Here is a 23,905-nt window from a genome sequence, read left to right as displayed (position 1 = left end):
CAGCCAGGCCTGGACACCTCGCCGGGCTCGGCTCCTGTCCCCTGCCTCCAGCAGCCCCACCTTCGAGGCCTGCAGCGCTACGGGGCGTGAATCCTGCAGGGAGAGCAGCAAAACGTGTCAGCTTCCGAGAGGCGCGGATGCAGGCGATGGGCTGGAAGCCCCGCCAGCACCCGGCCCTTCGCAAACAATGCCCGACGGCCCCGAGCGAGGAAGGAAGCGGTCCCTAACAGCGTGCGTGGGAACCCTGCCCCGTGCCCTGACCCCGCTGGTGTCACACCGGAGCCCCGGCGCGGCTCCGCGGCGCACGGAGCATCAATCCTTCAGCACTGCAGGGAGGTTTTCGGGTGGACGGGCGCCCAAGCTTGGAATGACCTTGCTTCAGGGAATGAAGCCAGAGAAATGAGGCCGAGTTCAAGCACTTTCCGTCCACGGCGGCTCTGCAGAGCTCTCAGGGAACGGGAGGTTCAGTCCCGTCTATTTACGGGAAGGCAGGAGATAAGGGAGAGCCCTGCTCCTTGGCAGCAGACGCTCGCAGGAGCCAGGCATCCAGGCTGCTGACGTCTGTTCTGCCTCTTAACCTGTGCTGCTCTCGCAGTTCCTGGACCTAAAATAAAAGGAAATTTGGAAAAAGAAACAAAAAAAAAAAAATCCTCCTTGCCTCTCCTGGCTGCACCCCAGGAGCCCCTTCTGGTCCAGCTCCGCACTCCCGAGAGCAGCACCTCTGCTCCCAGCTCTGCTCCAGAATTGCAACGCTCTGTTCTTTTCAAATCCAGCTTGTTTTGTTACCACTAGAGTAACTTCTATGAGGAAATCATGACACTTTTTCAGCTCACAACACGGGAACAAGAAAAGGGGCAGAGAGCTGCGCTGGTTTAAGGTAACCAGAAGTGAACAGAGAACACTAAGGACGGCGTTCTGCCCCCGTGGCACTAGGAGAAACATCGGGAACCATCCACCAGGCGAGAGGTTCGGTCAAACGGATCGTTTAATAGGGCTCAAAATATACAGACAACCGAGCAGAGCAAAGGTCCTGCAGTGCCCATCACCTTCCAGAGATGCACGTGGGAATCGGGGCCGTCAGACGCACACTGGGGGGGCTCACCCAGCACCGACAGAGCGAGGCAGCGCACGGCCACCGGCCAGCGCCGTGCAGGGCCTCCGGGCCGCTGCAGGGACTTCTCCTGCGGGCCACAACTTGGAGAGCTCCCGAGAGCTGCGGTAGTGAGAGGGCAGCGAGGGGGCTGCAGCTTGGGGCACGCCCCGGTGCGTCACCTCGGATGCCAGCGGCAGCGTTCGGGTGCTTTTAGTGCACGCGGAGGGTCCTGGCAGGCAGCAGCACGGTGCGGGAACGTCCAGCGCTGCTCCGGAGCCGGAGGGTTCGGTCGGTTTGTGGAAGCTACGGAGGGGCGAGACGGGAATTCCTCCAAGATTCATCGTCTGCTGCTTGGCCTCGGCGGCACTTGAGAGCTCTCGGTGCTTCGGCCACGGAACCCCGCAGCCGTAACCTCCTCGAGGAAGCTGCCGAGAGAAGTTCAGGTTAGCGGAGGCAACGTTTCGCTCACGGAGACCACGGAGAGCAAAGCGCAAAGGTACGGGACGGCAGCGCCCTGCCCTGGGCACCCAAAGGTGGGGCACCCACCACGGGTCACCCCGAAAGGCTCACGGAAGTCTCTCCCCAAGGCCAGGGCTGACGAGGCTCCCAGGAGGGATCCCAGGAGGGCTTCCAGGACAGATCCGCGTGGGCTCAGCCCGGCCCGGCTCGCCTCCGGTAACAAAGCCAGGAAGGCCGGCGGCCGGGCTCGGCTTTCTGCTGGCTCTCAGCCTTCCTGCGGGGTGATCAGGCAGGAAGGGGCAGGGTGGAAGCCTCCCGCTGAGGCATCCTTGGCATTTTACAACCAGGGCTCTCCGGAAAGCAGCCCCCTGCCTCCAATTTCTGCCCTACGCACTGCAGGGTTTTAAGGACCGACATCTGAACCTAACTAACGAGCCACGTGGAAACCTCTGGGCACCAGCCATTCGTCGGGGCAGGTCTCAAGGAAGTTTCAGCTCAGTGAAACGCTTAAACGCACACTCAGCTTCATGCCAGGCTCCCCGTGATTTCCCAAGGGACTCCCTCAACCATGTCCCTGAGCAACGGTCCCGTCGGAAAGCCAAACCCAACACGTTTGGGCTTCTCAGCAACCCCTCGGCCCGCGGAGATCAGCTGCTGGGGGCAGCTGCAGAGGGGAAAAAAAGGCTGGGGCAGGCAGGGAGCGGGTGGCAGCTGGCGAAGACGTCTGCGGGTCCGGGCGGTGGGCTCTGCATCCTGCCCCGCTTCGATACCGAGATACCGAAATGGGAATTTGCGAGCCCGCTCAATCCTTGCCCGAATCCCTTTCTACTTAAGCCCCAGCAGAATTCCCTGTCCTGCCTTTGGGAGCGGAGCTGAGCTCACGAACACCTGGGAGCCTGCGAAGTCCCACTCGGCAGCGCGCCTCCGAGCCCTGGGCATGGCTGGGGACGGGCTCACAGATCCCAGAATCGTCTAGGTTGGAAGAGACCTCCAAGATCGCTAAGCCTCAGAAACAAGCTGGCTAAAGAGGTCTGGAATTGGGTTAGGGTCTGAGGCTAACTCCGTCCTTTCAGGGGGAAAGCCCCTCGCCGAAGCACAGCACCGCAGCTCCCACGGAGGCTCTGCCGAGGACGCGTTACCAGGACGGTGGTTACTCCGGCAATGCTACCAGTTTCTAGGCTGACTCATGCCTTCAATACGCTGAGCAAGTTATCTGAACGTTAATGCTTTTTTACAAAAAAAAGAAAGAAGAATCAGGCCATACCACAAACCCTACAGAAAACGTGACTCCCCCAAACCAGGTCCAGCGGCCAAGGTCTGCGGAGCGCAGCCGATGCCAGAAACAAGCCCCCGCGGGGTGGATCTGGAGCACACAGCACTGTGCTCCATCGCTTCCCAGGACCCCTGGGGATCCCAGCAGGGCGGTCACGGCCACTCCGGGCCGGGCGAGAATGCAAAACCCCGGAGGGAATCAGAGCCGTGCCCTGCTGCGCCCCCACACCTCGCTCCCTCCGTGGGCACAGGGACCCCGTCCCGGGGCAGCCGCAGGCGCAGCCCAGCGGCGTTTGGCACCCGAGCTCCGGGTAAGTGGGTAAGTGGGTCAGGGTGAATATCCCCTCGGATTAATCCCTGCAGGTTTGTGCTCAACCTGCGCTCCGGATGAGGCGGCCCCACGCGCCAGATGTCCCTCCGTCACCACACTCCTCGTTTTCGGAGCTCTTCGCGTCCTGCGCTTTGCTGCGAGCGCTCAAAGCCCCCCCGAAATGCAACGTGGGGTCTTGAAATCCTCTTGGAAAGCTACCGAGAACCCGTGGGTTTCACTCCAGCGCGGTTCTGCCCGAATTTAGCCGGTTCCTGCAGGTAATAAGAGGCTGCTATGGTCAGGCACCATCCCGAGAACGAACTCTTACACTCACCATAAATAAAACTCAAAAACATGTTGGCTTTTTTTAAACGTGATCAACAACCCCCCAGTCTTCCAGCCCTTCCGTTACAGCTCCTTACATTACTGGGATAAAACCAGAGAGCTCTACACTCAGGTTGTCATTTATCAAGCGGTCCTACCCAAAACCAAAGCTCTCCGGCACGGGGCACAGCTCTGCAGCGAGCCTTCCCTCGGCTCCTCACGCAGGAAAACCCGACCAGGAAGGTTCCCTTACCTTTCTGAGAAGCCCTAACAGAAGTATTTTCAGGAGGGCTGCCAAAGTTTCACGAGTAACAGAGGCAGCCAGTCTGGCCTGATCAGAAAAACCCTGAAAATTCCTTGACAACAACAGATTTTTTCCACCCCGTTGGCATTTCTCAAAGGATCTCCGAGCGCTTCCAAACGCGTCTCGGTGGATCCTCTGGTAATTGCAGCGAGAGGGCTGCCCAGTAGTGGGAACGGAGGTAAAAAAAAATGAAAAATTAAGTGAACTGAGAGGGGACAGACTGACTTGCAGCAAACGTGAGCGTGCGCAGTGCCAGACAAGACTCAGAGATTTTCTCGTCTTTGCATTTCTGCATTGCTCTGAATTTCACTTGATTTTTCAGCACTCCGGATGCTTTAATGCATTTTTTGCTCCCAGCTCCTGGTTGCAGCCCCCTGGACAGGACGAGAAGACCCAGGGCGCGCTCCGAGCCTCGTCGCTGACCGGGCTGCCCTGGGTGATGCCAGGAAAGAGCCCGTGGAGCGGGAGCGCTACGCGGATTTCCCTGCTGGAGGCAGAGGGGGGAAGACAAGAAACACAAATTCTCTCATCCCCTTTAAAACCACGGGGATTTTTTCCAACAGAGGAATAAACTCCACCAACAGAGCCCGTTCGCTTCCGTAGCCTGATTTCTTTCCAAGGAATCCCTTTGCCAACGTGCCTCTTTTCAAAGCATGAGCGCTGTTAAAAGATTCCTGCCCATATTTTGTGCTCCTACGGACACGGATCCGGGATGACCAACAGCGACAGATCCTCCTTGACATGCTGCAGTGGAAGGGAACTTTAAATGGGTACTTTGAGACCTTCTCTGCGAGCACAGAGGGTTGTGTAAGAGCTTTTTCGTCCCGTTTTTAAGCCTCTGGGTGCAGCGCAGCCACCGGACGAGGCAGGGTCTCTCACACAAGTAAGCCTCTCGCAACCTCACAGCTCCAACAACGCAACCAGCTCCCGAGGCTCGCCCGTCTCCCGCTTCGTCCGAAAGCAGGCTGGCTAGCCCTCGAGCCACCCCCCACCCCACAGACGCAGATGTTGGTCACAGTTTGAGTTGGACTGGTCAGAACAATGAAAGCAGGGGCTTAGTGTGCTTACACGGGCTGCTCGGCGCATTAATATAGAAATCTCCTTGTTTATTGTGACATATCAGCCCTAATCCCGCAGCAATAAGCAACGGCTCATTAAAGGGAGGCCAGAGGATTACCGCAGGGGTTAGGACGTGATAAAATCTAGGTTTCCCCGCATCAGACACCTCGGTGCGTTGCTGAAACACCCGCGAGCCTCACGCACTTTGTTCAAGTCGCTGTCGGCGTTCGGCGACGGGGAACTTCATTTCTCAGCTCGCCCTGCGTACAGGAGGCCAGTCGTCCCTCGAAAAGCGCTCGAGGTTACTGCCAGCAAAGTGCTAGCTGTTCATTACCCCCACCGTGGCCTTTCATCGTTAAGGAAATGTGATTCAAGCCACCAGGGTAAAGCAACTCACCTGGGGCAGGGCTGTTGTCAGAACGGGACCCCCGGCGGTCCTCATCCCGCAGCTCCCGGGCAGGACCTCGTAGTAGTCAGCCCTTACCCACCAACAGCCCGTTTTTTCCCCCCTTTTTTTTTTTTTTCTCCCACTTCATTCTTTGAAATGCAAATTCTGATACAGTACCCTCGTTCTTCTGTAAATAATTCAGCGACTGCGCCAAAACGCCGTCACGGGAGAAGCCCTCGCTTAGCTAACGTTACCCCTTACAGCACCAACCGACGAAGGGCAGCCCAGCAGGCAGCTGCAAATCTGGAATTTCATCCAGCCAGGACCCGCTCAGAGACCTGCTGCTGCGAACAGACCACGAGGAGAGCCGCCCAACGTCACCTCCGAGGTCAGCAGCAGAGCTGCGACGGGAACCTAGAGCCGATCCCCTCCTTCCTCACCCGCCTGCTCGCCACCCTCCTGCCTCCTCCTCCTCCTAGACGGAACGCTGCCGGGAGATTTTCCCCATCCCAGCGACAGTTTTTGCTGACTCCGCTGTACCGATACACTTTCGGGGCAGGTCTTAACCTCCAATCTGGCGTGAAAAGCTATGCCATCCCAGGCAGCTTCGTAGCGCTTACTCTGTCGGTTCTGTTTGTCGTTGCGCTCAGCGTGGCGCGATGACAGCGCCATCCAGGTCCTCAGCACAGATGCTGGTAGAAGTCGGATGCGGGCCCGTTGGTAGATGTCAAAATCAGCCTCAAAATGCATCAGTAGACAGCGAGGTTACAGCGGATGGGAGGCTGAATACCAACCAGGTTTTATTTTGCATCCTTGCAAGGTTTAAGCTTACTTAATTCCTTTCTTTTCCTAAGTCAGAGAGCAGCTAGTACGTCTGCTGGTCTCTTTTTCTGAGTATTTCTAGGCCTGGCTAAAACAGGATTTAGTTCAGAGGCTACTTTGTAAAGCAGAAGGTTGAGGAAGCTGGGTAATTTGGGCAGGAATCGGTTGATATGTGGGCTTATACAGACTTGCCTTCGTAACCCAGTTCATGAAAGCAATTTGCTTCTGTGCCAGCACCAGTTCAGGAGCTTTCCAATCATCCGCTGTTAAACCAAAGAATGGCCAAATTTTGGAGCAGGTGCTGGGAATTTGCAGGGTTTGGGCATTTTTTTCTTAGCAAATGATGATCAGTCACTGAATCGCCTTGCGGAAGAATTGTTGCTGCATCTGTGCGGGCAGCTTTGAGGCCTGCAGATCCCTTACAGGCATGAAAGGGAAGGGCAAAAGTGCAGAGGGTGTTATAAATACGACCCGGGACTCTAATACAGCAACAGCGCACACACATGGCCTCAACCCAAGCCGTTTTTTAGCCTACGCGCTGCGCTTGGGTCCACCTGTCAGTAACTGAGATCAAAGAGGTGCCTGACAAATGTCTGCCTGCCACCCAGAGCCGTGGCGGTGGCGGCGTGCGCCTCCGGGACACTGCGGAGGCACCCGAAGCTGTCAGCTCGGGGACTTCACCCTGAATGCCGAGAAGAGTAACTTGTCCCTCCTGTTTAGGACTCTTTTTGTCTGTGTTTCCACTCAGGGGGCGGCGAAGCCGTCCTTCCCTCCCAGCCCGGAGCTCCCTTCGGGCTCAGAGCAGCTGCTGGACAATTCGAGGGGCTCGCCCCGGGCTCGGATTCCACCACGCTTCCTGCTGCAACACATGGGAGAGCCGCGGGTCACCTGTCACATTCCCGACGTTCCCCTCCTGCTGGTAGCGGCCCCGCAACGTCATCACGAGAGGGACGGAGTGGTGCAGTAGGAAGGAGCAGGGCACGTACTGAAAGAACGCGCGGCTCTTTACTTGGCTAGCAACAAGCTGTGCTGAAAAAAAACCCAAGCGGGCTCAATTTTCACCCGTGGTCTGATACGCAGATGAATAATTTGGGTTTGGGAAATGTTATTTGTGTTTATAAAGAAGTTACTTCATAGTGAATGAACCAGGCTTTCTGTAACGCCAGGAATTTGGGCCAGTCTCAGCAAACAGTCGCAGGTCTCTGTAGGAGCTGGCTGACTCCGTAAATCCCGACTGAGACCCTTGGGAGTGGCTCGCTCGGTGAAATAGCATCGATGCTGCCTGACACGAGCCCTCCCGGCTCCGCCAGTCAGCTGCCCGAACGTTTCAGGGACGGTGACCCAGGAAATCAGCGAAGCTCAGCGCGGGCAGCGCTCCCCAGCGCCGCTCGGCTCCGGCAGGGATTAAGCCCTCACAACGTCTGGCCTCCCAAGAAGGCAACCTGGAGAGTAAAGCGAACCAAGAAGGAAAGCTCCTTTCTCTGGGGAGAAATGCAAAAGGCGCAGCCAATACTCTGCAGGCTCGTGGGCGGCAGAGAGGCAGTGTAATCACGGAGCCCAGTTCTAATCATAGGCGCATCGGCTTCGCTGCTATCGCACGCAGTCGCTCCAGGTTTCAACAGAGGCAACGAGACCACAGGCAGTGCTGAATCCCCATGTGCTGCACTGGTTTCTCATTCATAGAGGAGTGCCTGGTGAGTTCTAAGCAGGAAAAACTACACACGTCTACTTCCCTGCCCTCGGATCCAGTAAAGCATGTGTTAAACCTTCAGCTTGGTAACACGGCCCTCAGCCATAACGAGCGGAGCGGGGCTCGCACCATTTACACCCGTTTCTGTGTGATAAAGATCCCTCGGGCCTCGCAAACCCACGCCCACGTCGGCGGCTCTGGGTACCCAGCGCGGAGCGAGGCCGTTACCTTTTGGTGTTGTGGATCGTGGTGCCCCCCAGGACGATGCGCACCCCCGGGTTGGTGCGGTTCAGGTTGTAGACGGTCAGCGCCTCTTCGTAGGTCGCCCCTCCGATGACGAAGACGATGATGTCCTGGGGCCTGCAATAAAGGCACAAGCGGTCAGGAGAAATCCTGCACCAGCCACGGGCACCGAGGCAACGATCCTGCAGACCGCTCTCCCCAGGCCATAGCTCGTCTCTGCTATGCGCCGGGCTCAGGACCGACACCACCGCGTGGCCCGTTAAAATCACTGGCCAAACATCGCCTCTCCTAAACGTTTACACAACGTGCTCAAGGCCCTTAAAAGGATTTTAAGGACAACTGTGCAAAACATTTAACGTGTGATCGAGACCCCGCTGCGGCTGGTAGATCCGATCGGTTCTGGAGCCGAATGAGGACAGCCGCGGTGCGCACACCTCTCGGGCTGGCTTTGAAGGGCATGGATCGGATGCAGTTTTGCTGGCTGATTACAGAACTGTCAGGATTTATCCCCATGTTTACCTCTGAGGTTAGGATTTTACAGAGAAGTAGCATGAGGGAAAACGGGGGGAGAAGGGAAGCATCATCCCCGAGCGAAGCACAGAACGAGACACGTGCCCTGCACGTTCTGCTCTCACACGAAGGCTGCTCCTTCCCTGCGCCGCCCTCCCTAACCGCTCCGGTTTTCTGCTCTCCGCAACCTCAGAGGGGATCATTTCTGCCGAATCTATGGTGAAAAGGCCTGGGTGGCATCCTGGCAGTGAGCTACCGTCCACCGCTCGAGCCGGAGCGCCTCGCTGCGGAGGAGAGTCAAGCCTCGACACAATTAACTGCCTGCTGCAGCCTCCGAAGCGATCCCTGCTCTCCAAGCAGGTGCTTTTATTAGAGGAGAGCCGCTTGCTGCAGCGACCAAGGCATCAGGCATCCCTCTGCCCTGGGCAAGCTCTGCATCGGTGACAAAGTAAAAAGGAGCACAAGGCAGGGATGACCCCGGAGCACACCCGGGCTCCGTGGCTTCCGTTGCTCCCTGCTGAGGAGCCAGCGCACAGAGCTCCCGGCACCCATTAGGCGCAGGGGAGCAGCTTGGAGAAGGAACGTCGGGGATTTGGGTCTCAGCAAGCAGGGCTACAAAGAGCAGAGCTGCCGTCGGCGTCCCCTGCGCAGGGAGAGGCTGCGAAATCTCCTGCAGCCTGCAGACAAGCGGGGTTATATTTAGCAGCCCCTGCGCAGGTTCGAGCAGCTCGCGAAGCCAGACGGAGGGTTTCGCACCGCAGCGCCAGCGCCCGTCACCGAGCCGTCCCCAGGGGACGGAGCAGGGCCGTGCCTCCTCCTTAGAGCTTTGGGAAACCAGATGCAAACGTGCCCGAGTCTTTTGGGAATGGGACTCCAAGGGAAGGGGAGGCACGGCGAGGAAGTGATCCGACAAGCCGCCGTCGGTTGTCAGAAGTAGTAGACTGAAAATCCTCACGAGCCCGATTTTGTCAGCTCGTGCAGTCCCCAGCACCATCACTTACATGTTTCGGGTCAGAGCTGTTAGAAGCCCGAGGAATTTAGGGGCAGAAGTGGCACGGCTGGGCCCCGAACACAAGGCAAAACCACCCCGAACACAAGGCAACGTGTAGGATTTAGCAGGAGCGCTACTTCTCCTCGTCCTCAGGGCAGCGAGGACTGTCTGTGAGCTCAGACACGCCAAAAAAGGCACCAAAAAAGGAGCTTTTGTGGTCGCTGCCTGAGGAGCCGCCTCAGCCGCCCCCCTGGGCGCGTGTCAGCTGCAGGCACTTCGGGAGGGTCGGCCGGTTCCGAATTCTTCCCCTCCTCGAGAGGGCGAAGAGGAACTTTCCCTTCAAAGAGACTCGGGGAGGGGAAAGACCCTGCCCTGGCTTGAGGGCGCGGAACGCCCTGAACCGGACGGCAGCGGCGAGCCCTCGCGTCCCACGTCTGAACTTCGACGGGTTTTCGGAGCAGGGCTTGCAAGAAGCAGGTGGCTGACGGCGGGACCTTAACGGCAGGACCTTCAGGGCTCCCCGGGGAGCAGCGTGCCCCAGAGGCTGCTGCGGATCCTTGTTTGGTTTTATAGACGCACCAGTGACAGAGCTGTCCCGCGGTCTGATTGCGGGCTGCTTGGGTACGAGCTGGGCTCCGGCCATCTTAGGTAAGCAGGATCGGGGCCAGCTGCTCCGATCCCAAATGCCCTATTAAGAGCAATTCCCAGGCCGAGGCGTAAACAGAGCAAAAGCTCCACCCAAAGGGGAGGCCTGGGCAGAGCCCGGCAGCGCCCGGAAGGTCTCACAAAGCTCAAGGGGCGTTTGGAGGCATCTCCTCCGGCTCCCACCGCTCGCTGCGAGGGAAAGAAGCTTTAGGTATTTTTCTAGCCAGCAATCTCCAGCAGCAAGGTGGAGGGGACTGCAGGCTTGCGGCACACCAGGAAGGATGATATTTAACGCAGCGGGAAGGAAAGGAGAAGCAGAAGAAAGCAGAATTGCTTCTTGCTCTCTCCTAGGAGCTCAGCGCTTTGCAGATTCCCTTTCCTTCGCTGCTGCCAATTTCCACAGATGAATCTGGACCACAAGCTTCTCCTCCCTCGCAGGAGCGTCATGTGTAATACAGAAAGAAATAGTTAAAAAGACTCCTTTCGCATTCTTTGCTGCTCAAGCCACTGCCTCCCTTTGATCAAAAAACACAAAGCTTTTCGCCCTGACCTTCTGCTGAACCCCTGCCAGTCGCTGTAACGCCATCCTCCGCCAGCAGAAAGCCAGGAGGAGGACAGCCCAGCTCGCCTTGGGCTCTGATTCCGTGTACAGAGTTTTGGGAAATTATTAAATGCAAATTCCTTGCTCAGCTCGTTTGGCACAAAGGCAAAGCCGTAAACTGGCCCCCTTCTCTCCCAACCCTTACAGCTCAAACCCTTTTTAAGATGAGCCCCCGTTTTTAGGATGTTACAGTTTGGCAGCTCCTTCTCTTTTGGATTATTATTTTACCAAAGCTACAGGACTCACGCTGGTTAGCTACGGGACAAGGCTGCAGCTGCTGCGGGAAGGGAGCGAGGTGGAAACTTCATTTCCCTTCTTCCGACTTCTGCTTTGCTTTAGTTCTAGGTAGGAAGCAAGCCCTTCCCATGCCCCCCAGAAGAATTATTTGGGTGCTCTTTGTGGCGGGATTCTCAGGGGTAGGTTCCTGTGCCTTCTTCCAAAAACATTTAAAGGGGAAATCCGAGTGAGACACAACTCAGCAGTGTAACAGCACTGAAAGCGAGAAGATAAAGGTCAGAAGGCCACTTCCAGCTAGCTCAGGACCAGCCCAGGTCAGGGATGCCTGGATGCAGCTTCTGCTGTTCTGCCTGATTCATTTCAGACCCCAGATCCTTTTTGTCGGGCTGAAATCCATCTCAGTCAAGAGCTGGTTTCAAGGAGAGACGACAGCATTCCTGCTGCCGGGGAGGGCCCTCGATATCTCACATTTATTGAAACCGCCCAGCCACCCCGTCCAAAATCCACCATTTTAGTTTTAAAGGGAAAATGTGGAGCGAGGCAGATACCTTCCGGCCTCCCAAGGACATACCCAAACAATTTGTCTCTTTTATGATGATAATTCGTTTTTTAATTCATAAATGAGGTGATTTATATCCCCTGCTGTCGGCCTGGCATGGGATTTGGACGCTCACCTGTTACAAAACACATTTTCCCTTTCATCAGATGGACGCGAACGTCCCAAGGCAGGGGTAGGGAGGAAGAGCAGCATGTGTGTGCCACAGAAGCTGCACAGAATTCACAGAAAGGAAAGTGAAGAACCAAACAAAGCAGCGGTTTGTCCGGAAAGCTGCTAGAGAACTTGGGATCTTCCCTCTGCCCACTCAGTGCCCTCATCTGAGTCCCGTATTTATCTATAATGACTTCACCGACAACAGATTAGCTGAGCTCCAGCAAAGTCAGCTAGAAGCAGACAGCCAGGGCCCTTTTCAATTACAGTTATTAGCCACATTCAGCAAGATCCCGTTCCGCTCAGAAATAGTAACTGGCTCAGAAGGGAGAGCTAGCAGTTGGACTATTTTTGGGACTCTGCAAATAAACGCCAGATGGTATGGAGTGAAGTTAGGGGGCATGCTGAAATCCATCATGTGAACATCCCGGCAGCTTGGTGCAGTGGCATTCTCCTTTACCTAAGCTCTTACAACAGGAATGTCAGGTCTTGATGTCTTGGCCAGCGCTGAACGCGAAGAAAGGAAGCCCTTATTTCTGTCTTAACAGCCCTCCCCAGCACCTACCTGAGAGCACAGCCACCACCTACGTGATCAGGACATTTCTTTGATGAGCCCAAGGTGTTTTTTTCACCCAGGGACAAACAACAAAGCAGGTGGCAGCAGCAGGAGGAGCAGGAGTGCTCCAGTTCCCAGCTCTGTCCTGCAAGGCCCCACATACCTGTCCCGGAGAGTGTTGGGCCCCAGGTAGGGGTACTGGCTGTCCTTGAGTTTCCCTTTGATGAGCTGGTCTAGCGTTTCTTGCAGGAGAGGCTGGTGCTGGGTATACACATTCTCAACACCCTGCAGTGCAGAAGAAGCTCCTGTTACGAATTAACACAGCGAGGCAGCAGGCTGAGATTATCAGCAAAGCCACGTTCAAAAAGCACCAGCATCTATCTGATGGATACAGCGAGCGTTAGCCGTTGAGTCGAGGTTTAGAGGGACTTTTCAGCAACCAACTCCCACCGTCTACGTGAGAATTACGCCCTAACTGCTCCATGCACTTACTATTAAACTCCGAAAGCCACGACACGTGGCACTGCAGCTCATGAGAGTCCTGCCCTGTGGCTGTGATTCTGGCTACAGCTGTCATTACTTCACCCATGGCAGAGCCGTACCTTCAGACCTTTGAGGAACTGTTTGGTGATGGCCACAGCGTCCTTGGGACTGAACAGGTCGCTGCCCCGGACCCGTTTCCCTCCGTACTCCACAACAGCAGACACCAGCTGTACAGAGAGAGGCAAAAACAGAATCTGTTTAACATGGGAAATCAGCTTCCAGGCAGATACTGTCCACTCAGGACTCAGAAGAGACACCTTCCCCCTCTCCAACAAGAGCCCCTGCGCCGCGACACTGCCTGCACGAGGAGAGGGGCTGTCGTTCCCACAGCCTTTTGCAGGGCGAGCAGATCCTCCACACGAGGTGACATCATTCTGCTTCTCCACCCCCTCTCCAGCTGCTCGCTGCATTTGCCAGGCGCTGCCACCCTCTCCCTCCCAGCCTGGCTCCTGCCGCGGGCTCGGTGTGTCCCTTGCTGCAGCCACTGCCTCGCCAGCAGGAGCTGGGGGCAGGCGAAAGGAGCGCGCACCGGGCCCTGTGTCCATGCCCCACGCCGGTTCTAGCAGCCTCCTGGCACGCACGCCACCTCTGCTTCACTGAAATCCTTCATAACATCACTGATTTGGGGGATGGGAGTTAGGGAATTAGCTGTGAAGCAGCACCTCCTGACCTCTGGGCCCTCTTTGCGGTGGCAAGCCACCAAAAGGAGCCTTGTGCTACGCCGAGGCACCACCAGCAGGCACCTTACCCCTGAGGAACACATCCCACGTCTCCCTCCTGCCCCAGCAGAAGGGGAAATGCGGCAGTTACCTTTCGGTATTTGTCTGGCACCCCTCTGTTCCTGAGGTCCGCCAGCAGCCCCGGCAGGCTGTTGCTGCTGTGGCGCTCGTAGTGCAGGGCGTAGAGCATCACCAGCCGCGCGGCGTCGAGCTCCGTCACCTTGGGGTTCTGCAGCAGGCGCCGCACGTTCTGCAAGAGAGGGGGAGCGGCGGTAACGGAGAGGCCTTCGGAGCACGTTGAATCGGACTGAGAGCGAGCCCACTGCCTAGCAACAAAACTGCACGGAGGAGGAACGCGAGGGAATTAAACTGGGAGGAAGTAAGGAACGGATCCGAGCTTCTGGTGCGGTCAGAGCGAGCGGAGCACGAGCTGCTTTTGCGGGCCTGGGGATTCATAACCTGGTCCTGGTGTCCGCTCCCAAAAAATGTGCTGCAGGGAGAACTCGGCTTGGTGTGAGCCTCCCCTGCACGGGGCCATCAGCAGGCCCGCGTAGGAACGTTTCCTCTCCTCTCCTTCCCAACCGGAGTGAAGCAAAGGCTGGCCCGCAGGTCGCTTCAGGAGGCTGTCAAGAGCAAGGAGCGAGCACGATCGCGCGGATTTTGTTTTCTTTTCGGAAGGTGTGGAGGAGCAGCATCAAATTCTAGGGCAATCTTAGGGTGTGGGAAGTGGAGGGACAAGCATGAAGCGCTTGGAAGCACTGGGGCCTCCTCATTCCAAGAAAAAGGACTTATTTCCTCTCTGCACCCCCTCAGTCGCTGGGTAGAGCCTTGGAGCTAAGGGAACACACCCGAGAGCCAGGCTGGGAGCTGGGGGGAGCAGTGGGAGTGAGAAGCTTCTCAGCTCTGAGCTTGGAGGTGGCTCTGGCAGAAGAGGCACCGACTGCTGGAGGTGCTCGCAGGCATCTGGTCGGGGCTGGGCAGATGCTCGAGTACACCCCAGAGTCTGAAATTCTCCCCGTGCTGAATGTTAAAAGCAAAACATTCAGCCTACTTTAGCTCCGACGCAGGGAATTAGAGGAGCTGCCAGTTGTACAGCTGCAAAGTGGCACTTCCAAGCGAGGGACAGAACCAGCTAGGATTTTTTCCACCCTAAGCAAACGCGACCTTGAAACGCTCCAAAAACCCCAGAGTATCTCCGCAGGGCTCTCCCACCCTCCCAGGACAGATAGGCAGAGCGGAAACATTCGGCCAACAGCTGTGAAACAATGTTGGGAAAGCGGTGGTATCTCCCCAGCTGATTCAGCTCCGCTTGCCATTATCTGCCCAGAAATATGGGGTGAAATCCTGGCTTGGAGGAGGACCCCCGAGGCGAAGGGTAAAAGCCTCGTTAAGGTCAGGACTTCACCTGCACGGGGAAGGACGGAGTCGTCCCACGGAGAGGTTTGCTTGCGAGCTTTTTGGCAGCCCGGCAGCACTGCCCATGCACGCGGGGAGCTCGTGGAACAGAAAAGCTCTTGTCCAGCTCGGGAGGTGGGATCCCAAACCTCCCCTTAAGGCTCCCGTGCAACGTCGGGATTAATGAGAGCAGGGAAAGAGTAACCAAAACGTACTGTGCTCGGGGGCCCTGGGCCGCCAGAGAAATTAACAATTGCTGAAGTTACATCGGGGGGAGAACAATCCTGCCTTTATTTCGTGCGCTGCCTTGTTCATTGTGTCCGTGGCCTTGCCCCTGCGCTGCCGTTAGGAGACTGCGACAGGGAACAGGGCAGCTCCAGAGATGCCAATCTGCCTCGTGCAGAAAGATCCCGGATCATTTTTTGCAATTTTGCATTTATTTTCTAGCTACTACGCGGCTTTCAGTCACTCTCAGTTGTCAGAAGCTCACCAGAGCTCCTTCGGCGTGGGGCTGTGACCAAACTTTAGCACTGTGAGAAGGGCAGAAACACCCATTTAGGGCAGAACAGGACCCAAACGAGCACCAGGGTGAGCTCCAGCGACCACCCTGCGGCTCGCGGTGGGGCTCAGCTCCCTGCCTGCCCCTCTGCTCACCTCCCAGCACGGCCACGCTAACCACAGCGCTGCTGCTGCAGCTGCCTCAGCACCACGAGGTCGTCTCGTCCCTACGAATCTGACACAACTTTGAAAAAGACAGAAAAGGAGACCAAAAACATCTCCAATGCCAAGCACCCAACTCTCAGCATCAGCACTGGGCGCTGTGTTAGTTCCTCAGCAGCAAACCTGCTTGGAACAGCAGGAGCAGCAGCTCCCAGAGCAGGCACGGTGTGCTGAAGGATCACAAGCCAAATCTTTGACTTTTAACCTGCACAAGCTTGACCCAGGAGCTGCGATATAGCAAGAGAACCTCTGAAGAGGTTTCCAGCAAACACATTTTATGGCTACAACCTCACTTCAGCACCTGGTCCTCTAAATCCTACCCAATACAAGCCATCAGATCGCATCTCTGTGCTCCCAAATCTACGTAGCTGCAGTGACTTCAAGGGGCCTGTCCGGCTTCACATCAGCTCAGGACCTGGCAGCAGGTGGCGGTGCCTGAAGAACTGATCTTATCGCTCAGCCACCCACCTGGAGCACTCAGTAACAGCCAGAGAAGACAGGTGTTTCAAACCCGTTGGAGATGCTCAGCTTTATTTTCCTGTCCAGGTGTTGTAGCGTTGTGTAAAGGAGCCCGTTACGCAGCGTAACATCTATCCTAGCCACAAAAAAATTAAGGAATTGCTTTTTAATACTGAATCAGTGGCTGAACTCTGCTCTAACACAGCCCCTCTCGACAATGCTGCTATTTTCCCTGACTAGGCAGCAGCCCCAACCCGTCGTTATCGACGTGCTGTCAGATGTGAGGTCAGGTCACGGAATCCAGCAAGCCAGCACGAGGTCAAACCTCCAGTCTATACTCAGCTATAATAGAAGCCTCTTTTAGGCTTTTGCAGTCCTCTTTGCCAATGAAATCTTTTCTCTAGGAGGCTTTTTGCTGTTTTTTATTTAAAAAAAAAAAAAGTAAAACCCAAGACCTCAAGGAGCAGTCTGGTTTAGGCGACTTCATGGTTTCCATTTTTTAACCAGCGCTGCTCAGGGGGCCAAGCTCTGATTTACTGGTGCCTGCGGGCAGCCTGCCAGGAGCCAACTGACTGCATCTAACGCAGGAACGCGGCATGTGAAATGTAAAGACAATCTGCAGAGATGCTTCTCCAGCCAGTTATTAACTATGATTCATCCTCATCTGAACCGAACGGGTAGGAGAGGAGCAATCCCAACCCCCAGTGCCCCAGCCCTGCGGGATATCTGCACGCACCGCTCCCCCTGGTTTTCGGTACCAAACCTCCATCAACTGGGGGGGGGGGGGCGATGGGATCAAAGCAGGAAGATTTAAAGGATTCACGGCGAGGTGCTGAGCCCCAGGTACCTGCAGGGCGCTGGAGTGGTCGTTCTGGCAGGCCAGCTCCTGCTCCACCTCCGACACCTCCAGCAGGTTGCGCTCGGCCACCAGGCGGGAGAGCTCGCCCACCACCGTCACGTGCTTCGACACCGTGCCGGACATCTTCTTGAACTGCGGGTAGTTCTCCACAAACGCCTGCAGAGGGGAAAGCAAAGCAAGCCATCCTTTAAATAACAGCAAAAACCACCCAGCCCGCCCCTGGGTTGCACACAGGCACTAATTTGCCTCACCGTAAGCGAGCCCGGTGCCGGTATACGGATGCTCACGCCCCCCAAATCCAGAAGCCCCGAAGGTTTCTCCAATTACAAGATGTTTGGCTGCACTTTTGGTTTCCTCTTTAAACATGAGGATACGGAAAGTATCTCCAGAGACGTTGCCAGGATTCTTTAAATCTTCAGCAGTGACTAAATTAACAGCCCGTGCTCAGAGCAGCTGCCAGGTGAGCCAGCTCAGCTCTAAAGCCCGCGCAGCCATGCTGGGTTAAGCCAAGCACTTAAATGAGGGCTTACAGGTTCAGCTGGGGGGCTGCTGGGTTCTGCAAGCTCTGAGCAGCAGCTTAGAGAGCAGGCAGAACGAGCAAGCTCGTAGATTGTGCTGCAGAGCGGCCTAGAGAAGTGTCTGGCCTCCAGTGAGACACCACGTTGTTGTTACCTTCATATCCGCTATGGATTCCAGCTTCTGCTGCTCCTTGGGTTTCCTCTTCTGGAAATCCTCCATGAGGTTCTTGATGTTGCTGCCGATCTCGGCGAAGTTCAGGTACATGTTCTGCAGGGAACAAGAAGGGGACGTGAGAGAAAGCCGCTCGGGCAGGAGCCTTGGTGCACCGACGTGCCACCGCGCATCGTCTGCCCGAGACCCAACCGAGCAGGCAGCTCTGAGGCAGGCCCAGGTTTTGTTTAAATCCCTGAACCAGCCACGTTATTTCTCATCAGACATCTTTGCATCACACATCGATTCCACCCCACGTAAGCTATACGTCACCACCCTGACGCCCAAAGCAATTGGGAAGATCCTTTTGCGCGGCAAAACCAAGCACGGGACCCGATTCCCAAACTTGGCCCCTCACCAGGATCCCACCCACCAGACGATGGCACCTACGTTGGCGTAGAACTCGTCGTTCTCGGCGGACAGGACCACCTCCCGGAGGTCCTTGCTTATGCCCGGCACGCGAGAGAGGTCGATGCGGTTGTTGTTGATCCCCAGCAGCTCGTGAACCATGGCCTGGTACGTCCACTGCCAAGGATGGGGACAGAGAGAGAGGCAAGCGGTGGCTTCAGCAGGACAAACAGCACCATAGGGCAGAGCTCAGGCTAAAGTCCAAGCCGCTCTGCTTCCCTGCAGCAGCACACTGCGGCTCGAAGCGTGCGTTCCCCAAACTTTTGCCATCAGAATAAATTCTGTGGCGCTCAGAGCGGCTTCTCACTGGCGCAGACACGTGGGAACACCACCCCAAAAAGAACGGTGCTTGGGACTGATCGTTCTGCTCAGCTAGCTCTATTTTCTCCTCTGCCTGCGAAGGGCCACGTATTTTTGGCTGCAGGGGTTCCACGGTTACAAACTGTTTAATTTCCTACGTGCTTCTGCGCTCCTGAGGCAGCGGGAAGAGTGTGTGTTTCTGCACACCAGCGAATCACTGTATTTACCCGGGGAAGATGAATGCTAATGGAGAGAGAACTGAAAGCTGAGGGGAGTGCTGATGTGCCTGACGCTCCATTTACATCCACCTGAATCCCTCTTCTGGATGCAAAACCTCCCCCGGAGCAGCCAACGCTTCTGGTGAACCCTTCTGAGGCCGTCGCCTGCTCGCCAGGCTGAGCTGGGGCCGAGCAAACGGCGCAGAAATGAACGGAGGGAAAGGGGCTGAGGGGAAAGATCTGCAGCAACAACCCAAAATCACAGCAGCTATCAACAGCACGGAGGGGGAAATGCACCGCTGCAAGGTCGCTCAGTGAATGCGTGCTACCGAGCAGCTTGAGAGCTAAACCCTTGGGGAAGGACGCTGCCAGGGCACAGGGCTTGCAGGGCAAGGTGTGTTTTGGGGAAGTGGTCGTGGTCTGGTCCTCCAGGACACTGGTGCCACCTGCCACCGAAGCCGGCACGCACGATCCGTGCTCAGCAGCTTGAAAAAATCAAGCTAGGAGACAGAAGAGGGATTTCAAAAAGAGCAGGGGCAACACTTGTCTCTTTTTTTACCTTCTGAATATAAACCCCGCCCTGTCAGGCTGCGAACTCCACCTCGCTGCTGCTGCACAGGGCTCTGTGCACCGCCAGGACCCGTGGTCCTCCCTCAGCCCCTCGGCCGACCGCGATGATTGATTCACCTGGTTGAGCAGCGGGGTGATGGCGTCGTCGGAGCGGTCCAGAATGAGGAGCAGCGGAGGAACCTCCGTGCGCCGAAAGTCGAACAGCTCGTATTCCTTAGTGATCACTTGCTGGTGAGAAAAGGAGGGAAAAAAAAAAAAGCCATCTGAGCACAGGTTTACCTGGAAGAAGTTCCCTCTTGCTTTGGGCACGGGTGAACAAAAAGTTGTGCTGCTGTCTAAGGCTGTAGAGCCACTGATAAAGCGCTACCTGCTCCCAAAAGGCGCCAGGTAACCCACCGCAAATTGTAAGAAATGAGGGTGCAAATTGTGAGACGTGTGAGAAATGAGGGTCTTCACCTCACAGGCTTTTTCAGAGACAAGGGACGTGCCCTGCCCAAAGCCACAACAAGGAAACGGCAACGTCTCCGAGAATCAGCTGAAGAAGGGTATTTCCTTCAAACACATCGACTTCTCAACAAGTTTAAATCAAACCAAGTTGCCAAACTCATTCGGCATCATGGCCAAGCTCTCACCACACCTTCACGCACTCAGCAAGCCTCTTTGCCGGCTCGGAAGAGAGCTGGTAGCGAATCATGGGGCATTTCTTCAGAGACAGCAGCAGAGCAGTCAGCCCCTGAGTCGTCCTGGCCAGCTGGGCTGGATCCCAGTTGCGGCCCTGGAAGGAGAGGTTGCAGCTAACACGGACACGCCACCCCCACGTGCGTCTTTGTAACTGGATGGATATTTTGGCTGAAGGAGGGGGAAACAGCAAAGGCCCCGACCCCGATCCCCCGCTATTCCTCTCCTTGCCAGTCCCTTTGAAGGACCAGCTGCCCCCTCACGGACCGCACCCCGCAGCCAGCCCGCCACTGCGCCCAGTTCGCCGCGGCTCCTGGTCTGTCTAACCACAGAACGAGGCCCTGGAGAGGAGCGGTGCCTTTCTCCGTACCTGGCAGCAGCCCAGGAGGTTGAGAGAAAAAACGTGGGGATTCACAGCAATGTAATCTCCGTAGAATTCCTGCCAAAAAGTGAGAGCAAACGCAGTCAGGTGTCTTGCCAGCCCTTATTCAGCCCACAAAGGTTCGTGTTCTAGCATCAGCGACGCTAAAACCTAAGCACTGCCCAAACTCATCGACACCGATCGTTTCTCCTCCCTGAAAAGCCACTTTCTGGTGTGTTTGTCGATGTCGCAGACAACATTTGGCAGCCTGGGGACAGGCAGATGACAGCAGGGGCTCTGACAGTGGAGGGCAGGGAGAAAAAGGGCAGGCCTGGGGTGTTTTTTGTGCAGTGCTCCTGCGCGCTGTTCAAGAGTCCTCAAGCTTGCACCTTTCACCTCCCCAGGGCTTTTGGATCCAGAAATCTACTTTAAAATATTCAAAATTCACCTGGACTTCTGCCACGACTTCCTGCTCATCAGCCTCGGCTAAGGACTTGATGTCACTCTTGCTGATCACGTTGCTGAAATCTGAAAGAGAACAACAGCACGAGCCCGGTCGGGCGCCGCCAGCGGCACGCAGCGCAGGAACACAGCCTGACCTGATTTCCCACCGGAGCGGATTGCCACAGAGCTCGTTTGACTTTACCCCTGCAATTATCACGCAGAGGTTTCAGGCTGGGAGGGAGCTCACACAGAAGGGAAGGGAGCTCACACTCTGAGCCCCACGCCAGCTTTCTGCCGCTGGTGCCAGCACCCCATGTGTGACTGCTGCACCGAATCCAGATGAGGTGGTGCGAGGAACGCGCAGCAGGACACGGCGGCTCTGGGAAGGCAGGGCTGGCTCCCTTCTCCCCTCCCTGCTCCACCAGGCAGCCCCACAGCCGGCAGATTTCCACGAGTAAGAGACAAACAAGGTGAAACAGCTTGGTACTGGTACAAGCATCTCGCATCGCTGTCAGCCAGGAGCTTTGTCCTGCGGAGCGACGCTGACATCTAGAGGCCGCCTCGGCTCCTTCCCCAGAACCTCAGGAAAGCTGAGGCTTGGACTTCAGCAGCTGCAGCTGTTCTGGTTAACTTCCAAACCCCCCCAATATTGTACAGCATGAGCGAGAAACACCTGCCTGATGCAGCAGGCATTACAAGATGCCTGCTACAAGTTCAGCCCTAAGCTGGGCTGTGAGGTCTAACGCTGCCTCTAAATGATTTACCTTCAAGACTTGGGTCAGCCTCTCACCCTGTGCACTTGTTTCCCTTCTAATAAGGGCACTTTGCTGCCAGCATTAGCCTTCCCTCCCCCTTTTTTGTGTTTATGAAGCAACACAAAGTTATAAAAACCCCAGAAATTTTCAGAAATAAGCCATAACAGAGCAATACAAGTTTAAGGTGCTGCTTTGCAAAGATCTTTTAGGAGTTGATTCAGTTTAACTGTTTTATTTCACACGCATATAACCTTTGCTAAAATGATTTGGTGATTTAAATAACAAAAACTAGAACTCAGACGCTTTTGGCATTTTGGAAGTGTCTGACGGTGGTCGTACTATCTTGCATCAGGGTTTTCTGCTGAGCATCAGGTCGGGCTCTGGCCGCAAAGCCTGGCTTATTTGTTAAAACAGAATGCACTTACAAATGAAGTAGATGCTGTACTTTGGCCTCCGCAGCTCCTGAATGAGATATTCCACGTTCTCCTGAACAAAAACAGAACCGGGGAGAGATTTAAAACCGCTGCTGCGGTGTCAGAGGGGACGAGACTCATCCACGCCTCCTGCTCATCCCATCGGGGTCCCTCATCCCAACCCGTGGAGCAACGTCCCCGTCCCCCTGCGGTACGTGACAAGGGTGAGGTTAAGCACAAGCAGGATGCGGGCCCACGATGGGCGCTGGGTGGAGGGTCAGGAGCAGGGTTGGGTTTTTGGGGAGCTCAAAGCCCACCTCGTTCCTGTTCCCGCCGTGGGCACCACCCCTGCCCCCAGCCCAGGCTGCCCAAAGCGCCCCCCCAGCCTGGCCCCCGTGCCACACCTCGGGCCCAAAGCTGCGCTCGGGGAGCTCTTTACCTTGGTGGGGCGCAGGAAGCAAATGGCTTTCAGGTGCTTCATCGGCTCCCTGTTGAAGGAGTCGATGCGCTCGAAGAGGTACACCTCCTTCTGCAGGATCTCCGACTGCGTGTACACCATGCTCACCACGCCGGTCTGCGGGAGAGGCCGGCCCCACACGTCACCCCGGGCCCCTCACATCACCCCCAGCCCCACACATTGCCCTGGGCCCCACACATCTCTCCAGGCCAGCCCTACACGTCCCCCCCAGGCCCCACACACCATCCCTGGACCCCACACATCTCCCCAGCCCCACACGTCCCCTCGGGCCCCACACATTGCCCCTGGTCGACCCCATACATCACCCCCAGCCCCACACATCCACGCCCCGGCCCCAAACGTCCCCCCAGGCCCCACACGTCTCCCCGGGCCCCACATATCCACCACCCCGGCCCCACACACCTTCCCCGGGCCCCACACATCGCCCCCAGCCCCACACGCCCCCCCCAAACCCCACAGATCGCCCCCCCCCAGCCCCCCGCTCACCGTCTCGCGGTCCATCAGCAGCACCTTCATGCCGGGCCCGCTGTCCTCGATCATTTTCGCCACGTACTGCTTCACCGCCAGCACCGCGTTCATCTCGGCCCGGCTCCGTCCTGCCCGGCCCGGCTCGGCTCGGCTCTGCCAGGCCCGGCCCGGCCCCGCTACGCCGCCTCCCGCCGGCCCCCTGGGACTTGTAGTCCTCCAGCCGCAGGTGCCGCGGGGCGCAGGGCGGCGCTGGACTACAACTCCCGGCATGCCCCGCGGCACGGCCCCGCCCCGCAGGCCCGGTAACGGCGGCTTCCTGCCGGGGGGCCGGGCGTTGGGTGCGGAGGGTGCGGGGCTGGGGCCGGGCCCGTCGGTCCTGAGCCCGCTGTGGGGCTGGGGTCCCTGCTGTGGGGCTGGGTCCCCCTGTGGGGCTGGGTCCCCTGTGGGGCTGGGTCCTGTCAGTCCCGAGCCCTCTGTGGGGCTGGGGTCCCCGCTGTGGGGCTGGGGTCCCGTCAGTCTCACAGTGGGGCTGGGTCCCGTCAGTCCTGAGCCCCCTGTGGGGCTGGGGTCCTGCTGTGGGGCTGAGTCCCTGCTGTGGGGCTGGGGTCCCCGTTGTGGGGCTGGGGTCCCGTCAGTCCCACTGTGGGGCTGGGTCCCGTCAGTCCTGAGCCCCCTGTGGGGCTGGGTCCCTGCTGTGGGGCTGGGTCCCTGCTGTGGGGTTGGGGTCCATCAGTCCTGGTCCCGCTGTGGGGTTGGGGGCCCGTCAGTCCTGCTGTGGGGCTGGGTCCCCCCTGTCCTGGTCCCGCTGCAGCCCTGCCGTTGCTGGGGTCCTGCCCTGGGGCTGTCCCGTCCCCACCATGCTCCTGAATAAAGTCCCGCACCCGCCTGGGGTCCCGTCCCTTCCCTCCTCACCGAACTGCCCCCAACTCCTCCCTGCTCCCCCTCATCAAGGCTGAAGGGGACTCAGCCTTAATAAGGGGAGGCCCTGGGAAGGGACTGGGCACTAAACCGAGCTCTCCTCCTGCTCCCAGGGCTCCTCCTAAAAATGCCGCTGTGTGAAGGCCGAGGTAGGTACCCTGCCGCGCAGCGGTGCTGCTGCAAGTTGTGTTTTCCAGCACGTGGAAGGTAAAAGGGATGTGCTGAGACATCTTCTGGGTATCGTGTGCAATTAACTA

At 57.0% G+C, this 23,905-nt stretch overlaps 1 protein-coding gene across 2 annotated transcripts; it reads right to left on the bottom strand.

The window, feature by feature from the left end:
- Positions 1-967: 967 nt before the first annotated feature.
- VPS45 (vacuolar protein sorting 45 homolog) lies at positions 968-22,913 on the bottom strand. Of its 2 annotated transcripts, none has more exons than XM_066986249.1 (15): positions 22,749-22,913; positions 22,224-22,358; positions 21,797-21,857; positions 20,621-20,700; positions 20,182-20,250; positions 19,771-19,908; positions 19,251-19,361; positions 18,028-18,162; positions 17,581-17,694; positions 16,897-17,064; positions 13,567-13,725; positions 12,816-12,923; positions 12,377-12,498; positions 7,950-8,081; positions 968-1,518 (listed from the first exon to the last, which is right to left on the bottom strand). In XM_066986249.1, the coding sequence occupies exons 1-15, from the start codon at positions 22,839-22,841 to the stop codon at positions 1,431-1,433; spliced, it is 1,713 nt and encodes a 570-aa protein (XP_066842350.1). In that variant the 5' UTR covers positions 22,842-22,913; the 3' UTR covers positions 968-1,430. The 2 variants fall into 2 exon arrangements, with proteins under 2 accessions (XP_066842350.1, XP_066842349.1); XM_066986248.1 differs by lacking the exon at positions 968-1,518 and adding an exon at positions 1,525-7,473.
- Between the last annotated feature and the right edge of the window lie 992 nt (positions 22,914-23,905).

This window comes from Anser cygnoides, chromosome 33 (genome assembly GCF_040182565.1).
Source record: "Anser cygnoides isolate HZ-2024a breed goose chromosome 33, Taihu_goose_T2T_genome, whole genome shotgun sequence".
Taxonomy (NCBI): Eukaryota; Metazoa; Chordata; class Aves; order Anseriformes; family Anatidae; genus Anser; species Anser cygnoides.
This window is presented reverse-complemented; position numbering and strand designations above follow the sequence as displayed.